The 6,593-nt window shown below is 41.8% G+C and overlaps 1 protein-coding gene across 1 annotated transcript in view; it reads left to right on the top strand.

The window, feature by feature from the left end:
- The first annotated feature begins 5,393 nt into the window (after positions 1–5,393).
- Positions 5,394–6,593, top strand: part of pdgfc (platelet derived growth factor c) — a 41,305-nt gene continuing 40,105 nt past the window's right edge. The window contains exon 1 of the mRNA XM_047584337.1: positions 5,394–6,126. Coding sequence (XP_047440293.1) covers positions 6,015–6,126 — 112 coding nt within the window. The 5' untranslated portion in view covers positions 5,394–6,014. The remainder of the gene's footprint in view (positions 6,127–6,593) is intronic.

Below are 6,593 nucleotides of genomic sequence, written 5' to 3'. Positions count from 1 at the left end.
CTTTAACTATGATAAATTGCTTGGAAGAGGGAGACACACGTGTGATATATAAGAGCTGTCAAAAGGAACGAGCCCTTGATGTAAATCAGGAATGATGAAGTTAAAGCAAAGAGCAGTCACACCAATGGAATACGCAAAACATTACAGCGTTTCTAATAAGTCGGATGCATTTATACAATAGACTGAAGGATGAGGCTTATGTTTCTAAGGAATAGTAACAACACCAACAGTTTTTTTGAAAGTTAGTCCAAGTTTACATGAATGTCATAGTTTAGAATCATGTACTGTAGGTGAAGGCTTGATGTTCAATGTATGTTTCTTTAAGCCTCAACAAGTTAATTACACCATCACAGTTTAAAAAGTCAGTCAGACCATTGGCATGGTCACTGATTAGCATCTCTGATGAGTTCTCCCATTAACTTTTCCATATGCATGATATTTCTTCAGTCTAACCATAAACATATGTGATCCCATTAACATCTTTCAACAACACAAACCATGCATGGTTGTCCTACTGCCAATGTGCTGTACACTCTGCATGCATCATAAATGCAGTAGTGGAGGGAAGATGTGCACAGTCTTAAACAATTCATCGTTGCACAGTGCTGTGTTCAGGTGCAATAACATGTTCGTGAAGTTTGACAGTGTAGTAGAACTGACCCTTGGATCAACAGATAGGCACATAGCCATAATGGAGGCTGAGTCTTTCCAATCAGCAGATGTTTAGTAAGTGCAACTCTCGCAAAAATCACGATGGAGGCGCTGAGCCAGAAATCTGCCGAGGGAGAGCTCCTTTCCAGTATTTCTGGACTTCTTTCCCATGTAGTGGTGAGGGAGGGGGGATCCTCTAGGGCAAGGCGTTCCTTCCAAAAGTTGATGATTAGAGTGATTGAAAATATGATGTGTTTTAGGGTTATTTAGAATTTTATAGTAGACTAACGGTGTTTTAACAGCTCTTCTGTTAAGATGAGCTGATGCAGTATTAAAACCACTCTAACTTTTTATTTCGTCTGTCTTCATTATTTAGTTCATATTTTCATGACATTTTAAAACTCCCAAGTTCAAATAAAGTTTCTTGTTTGAGTTCCAGGTTGTACTACCAGACTGCACACTTAATCCTGCCTCATTTTCAGGGGCGTCAAGCCTCTATAACAAATAGAGGCAGATAGCATCACAAAGGTAACAACTAAATTTAAATCTGCTAACTGCAGACAAATGTAGCTGATTGGATGCATGTTTAGGCCAAGAGTTCTTCTGATTAACGTGTGCAAGACATGCTCCAGCCTCTACTGAAAAGAGACAGAAGTCATTTACTCAAATACAGTTTTACACAGTGCACAGTACTATAGGCTATAGTGTTGCAGCCATCATGAGATCATACATAATATACATATGTAGCTGCCACAAAGTGGATGATTGTTTTTACCATTCCATTTACATTAATTTACCACAGTGGGGAAATTTCAAGTGCACAAAGAGGAAAAGGTAAACATTAAAGAAATACAAAAATAGCCATTTAAATACATCAGTAGTTATATATGTGTGGTCTGCTGGGAACAGGCTTGGTTGTACAGCCTCTCAGCAGCAGGAAGGAAGGACCTGCCGTATCGCTCCTTCAGGCAGCGTGGGTTGAGTAGTCGACTGATAAAGGTGCTGCCCAGTGCTGTTTTATTGAGGGGATAGGAATGGTTTTCCATCAGGGATGACAGGTTTACTTGCATCCTCTGATCACCTACCACCTCCAAAGGCTCAAGAGGGCAGCCCAGAACAAAGCCGGCCTTCTTCACCAGTCTGTTCAGTATCTTCTTGTCTGCCACTGAGATGCTGCTGCTCCAGGGGACCAGGGGAGGTGAATGGATGATGACACCACAGAGTTATAGAAGGACCACAGTATTGCTCCCTGCACTCTAGTGTGTGTGTGTGTGTGTGTGTGTGTGTGTGTGTGTGTGTGTTTTCAGGTGAGCATCCAGGTACTTATAAGAGTCCACTATCTCTATGTCCAATCTTTTGATGTTCACCGGTGAGTGTGGTTTGTGTATGTGCCAGCGGCAATCCACCACCAGCTTTTCCCAGATTCAACTGGAGGCAGGTTTCCTGCCAAAAGATTACAAAGTCTCAGATGAGTGCTCTGTATTGTCTATCTTCATCCTGTATGAGTCTGATGACTGCAGAGTCATTTGAGTATTTGTGCAGATAACAGCTGGTTGAAGTCAGTAGTGTACAGTGGGAAGAGGAGAGGAGCCTGGACAGTTCCCTGAGGGTCTCCTGTGCTGCAGACGACCACATCAGACACACTCCTGTGTCCTCACAGTCTGTGGTCTGTTGGTCAGATACTCCAGCGGTGTTGTTACCACACAGGATGTTTTGCACAGCTGTGGTACCTTCCCCACCTTCAGGCTAAGGTTGAAGATGTCCCCAAAGATCCCAGCCAGCTGATCAGAACATCACCTCAGAGGCCTGGTATTGATAGAATCCAGACCCACAACTTTCGGGGCCTTAATCTTTACAGGTTCTCTCTTCATCTAATGTTTATGAAGGGAGTCGATACCGCATGGTTCACATGAACAATGAGTACAACATATATACAGTACTACTGTATAAATCAGTCTCTAGACCCCGACAGGCTAATCAGGGTACTACACTCTTTCAATAGAGTATTTCTATTGAAAGCCCCTTTAATACTTAATTTTCTGTACATTTTACACAAAAAAACATTGATTTTATTTGGTCGTTGTTTTCAGAAAAATAGATTTTCCATGGAAATATATGATGATGAGATAAAATATGTTGTATAAGTTGTATTATATAGTGCATCAGTGGTATTTATTTATTTATTTTTTATAAATAACCTTAATGTTGGCGTGGATTAGATGTAATGGTGTAAACATTTCCCAAGAACAAACTGCCAAATCACCATGAACCAATAACTCACTTGCAGGTTGTTTGCTAAGTGAGTCTTAACTCCTTTGAGTTACACAGAAACTCCACCTCTGGGTTTTCAGAGCTGGAAATCAAATATGGTTGAAGATGACCCTGTTGTGACCATAAATGGGGCAGGCAGATTAGAAAATAGCTGAATGAGTAGATGATACCATTTAAGAACAGCATGCCATCCTGGAAATATGTTGAATCACAGGATGTACTGTCCTGACTGGAACCAAAAAATTGTTTTGAAAAGAAATTACAAATTTTCCACAGAACTTAAAGTAGCCATCAGGCTCTTGTGGCAAAGAAGTGCATGTTGTAGCCCCGAGGGGCACCACCAGGGGGCTCCGGTTTCAAAGCCAAGTGCAGCCAGGGGCAATTAATCATCACGATGCCACACTTTCACTATCTCAACCATGACCATGAAACCTCAACACCCACAAGACATCTTGATCTAACAGATATAATGTATGGCTGCATGTTGAAGACCATAGCATCTTAAGAAAATTGTTATTAGCATAACCCATAAGATCCTGTCAGCTATAACAACAGAGAAAAAAGACTATGAGTTTTTTTTTTTTTAATTAATATCATTATTTTAGTTTTTGAATTCCTTTGTTTGACATATTTTCCACCCTAAATGAAAACCATTCACTACTGAGCACGAGGCTGCACATGAAAAAAAAAAAAAAAAAGAAAAGAAACTGCGGCTTGCTGCTGCTACAGGTTTTACCATATAAATGAAATAATCTCAGAGGTCTCTTTCTTCAAGGTACAATAATGAGCTGTGATCTGGGTTTAGGAAACATGTCCATTCCCTTGTGTTTTCCTTTGTTTCACTTGGAACCAAACTGGTATTTCGCACAACCTGTGACAGATACGGCGTGTAATACGGACTGATTGGGAGAGGGCAGTTGTTTGTTTGACAGTGTGTGTCCCGACAAGGCAAGGAAGTCTAATGGGATTTAGCCGGGGGCTGATGACTGTGAATTCTCTATTGTATACATTTCCATCTCCAGTATGCTACGTGGACACAGAGACCTCCTCCCGGCTGGCATGTCTTTGCATGTTAGCTGTGACCCAAAAGGTCTTCCTTGTTTCTAATTTCCTCTGTTTATTATATTTCTTTGTATTAAAGCCTCCACATTTCACAGGACCACCATGAAAGCGGCAATCAAACGGACAACGAGACAAAATACCCAGTTTTACAGACAAAACCTCATGGGGTGAATGAGTGTGTGCGCATATATGTGTGAAAGAGAGAGGGATTCCACATTGTGAAGTGCTGACATCTGCTGCAGGCCCTTGCAGGGCTGGAATGTGATACTCTCCTTTACACAAAGGGCCTTGGCCCTTGCAGCAGGCACATGAAGACCTCAGTATGCCCCTCTCCACAGGGGCAACACAAGTATGGAATGACTGTATCCATGCCCTTTTTCCTCAGCCATTAACTTTGATTAAAACCACAAAACCCTCCCTCCATACCTTGATGCTGCAGAGATGGCTGCTCTGCGCTCTCTTTGAGGTGGTGGTTTCTGAGCTATGTGAGACTGGGGGTGAATTGCTGCAGCATTGCATCATGTGTCTGGCTCAATGGGTTCAATATGTCTCCAGCTCTCCTTTGATTGTTGTGTCTGTGCTGCAGGAGTCTTACCATGCAGCAGGGGGATACACTGGTGGATTTTGCCAACAATAGGATGGGAGGAACCACATGAAACGCAGTTGATGAGGTACAACACTGGGCCGGGGAGAAAGGAAATTGGGAACAGGAGGGAGTATTGTTCCAAGCGGTGTCTCTGCTTTGATATGACAAATTGAGAAGCCCTTAAACATTTCCTTCCACAGAAACATTTAGGTAAAGTGCAAAACACAGTGTTAAAAAGTTTTGTGTGGGTACATTTATCTTTCATGTCTTGCATGGGGAAAGTGAATCAAGGTTTTAAACAATCACTCCGTGGCTGAAGCAAGCTTTTTTTCTCATGGAAACTTTCAGTTTGAATCATGACCACCCTGATGTGAATATGTACTCTGGACTACATTGTTTAACCATGTATATGTTATAAATTTGATGAACCATGATGGTCTGGGATAAAAATGTAACTGGGTCACAAAGGCTGCAATGATTTTAGCCCAATAGAATGAGGAGGAAAATATCTTTACCAGCACATACTTCAAATTTTCTTGAGCTGTATCAATAACCGTTGTACTTGTACTCTTGTACAAAGAAATACTGCCGAAATAAAATATTTAGTCATTCAAGTTAATTGCTGCAGTCAAGACTCACACTGAGCTGTTTTTCTCTATTGCTTTCCCTGGAAATTACTTGTGAAACTTGTAAGGGGAACCAAAAAATTGAACTGAAAGTGGGTGAAAGACCAGGCAGCAACGTAATAGTTAACATCCCGGGGAGTTTCCTCGGCTGGGAAGTTGTACTTTATGTATAGCACCTGTTGTGCCGTCAGTTGCCAGTCTCCAAAAACCCAACCCTGGCCGCGCAGCGATATTTTATCTCAGTCTCCAAGTTATGACTCCAGACCGCGCCAGACAACAGAACTCGTCTCGGTGTTGCGAATGGTTTCTGGGCACAGACTGTATCAGGTTGCTGGACTCCCTCGCTGTCTCCGTGTGTGAGCTTTTGCTGTAATGCGTAAAGATCTGCAGGGATTTATCAGGCGGAGTGAAGAACGCACGGTGGACGCGCTTTAGCCAAAATGCACAAGTGCATTTCTAACGATCTGGTGTCATAGTAGATATGCGTGCATGAGGACGATTTTACAACTAATGCCGGGATTATAACACTAAATAACTAACTAAACTTCCACAAAGTATCCACGTTTTCTTAAAACTAACAGGTGCGCACTTGCATTGCGCAGCAGCGACAGGTTTGGAAGCTGTGGAACGGATTTGTTGTGACACTTTTCACTTTCTTCAGACGGACTGATGAATAAGATTATGTGGATTTCACTTTGCGTTTATCCTCTCCAAATGTGTCCAAGACTGCACTGGTGTCCTGTGAACGACGCGTGTGTGTGGTGATACAAACCATCCCGTCTACAGCGCTTTGTGATCGCCAACTACCACTCATCCAAATGATCCTTCCATTATTACTCCTTCTTGCATCGCTTCTCCAACAATATGGCTCGGAAGCTGAATCAAGTCATGTCAGCAAATTTCACCTTCCAAATATAAAGGAGCAAAACGGTGAGTGTACAATTTTGTTTCATTCGGCGAGGTTTTTAAACTGAGAATAGCATTTTCGCCTATCAGACATGTAACCATTATTTAAAATGCACATCTTTGTGAAGTTGCAATGAATGGCAACATTTCATTTTTTTCAAACAGCATTATCCGGGATAGGAAGTGCAAAATTACCTTTTACCTTTAAAGTGTACCCCTGTATGTTTAAGAGGGGGGAAACCCTCCTGAAATTCCTGGTCCCTCGGGAGAAGTTTTCCTTGTGATCATAAAAAAGGCTCCATTCATTCAGCAGAAGTCGCTCGGGGCGATGTAATTTGCTTACCCTCTGAACTGACTGCACTGAACTGCACTGATTCAGAAATTTTCCAAGTTTAATGTTACGTCCAGGCTGATGCTGATGGTATATTTGGTTGCATAGGTAAATAATTACCCTGCAATGATTTTTAAACTTTTTTTTTTTTTTGGTGGTA

The sequence above is a fragment of the Mugil cephalus genome, chromosome 5, assembly GCF_022458985.1.
Source record: "Mugil cephalus isolate CIBA_MC_2020 chromosome 5, CIBA_Mcephalus_1.1, whole genome shotgun sequence".
Taxonomy (NCBI): Eukaryota; Metazoa; Chordata; class Actinopteri; order Mugiliformes; family Mugilidae; genus Mugil; species Mugil cephalus.
This window is presented reverse-complemented; position numbering and strand designations above follow the sequence as displayed.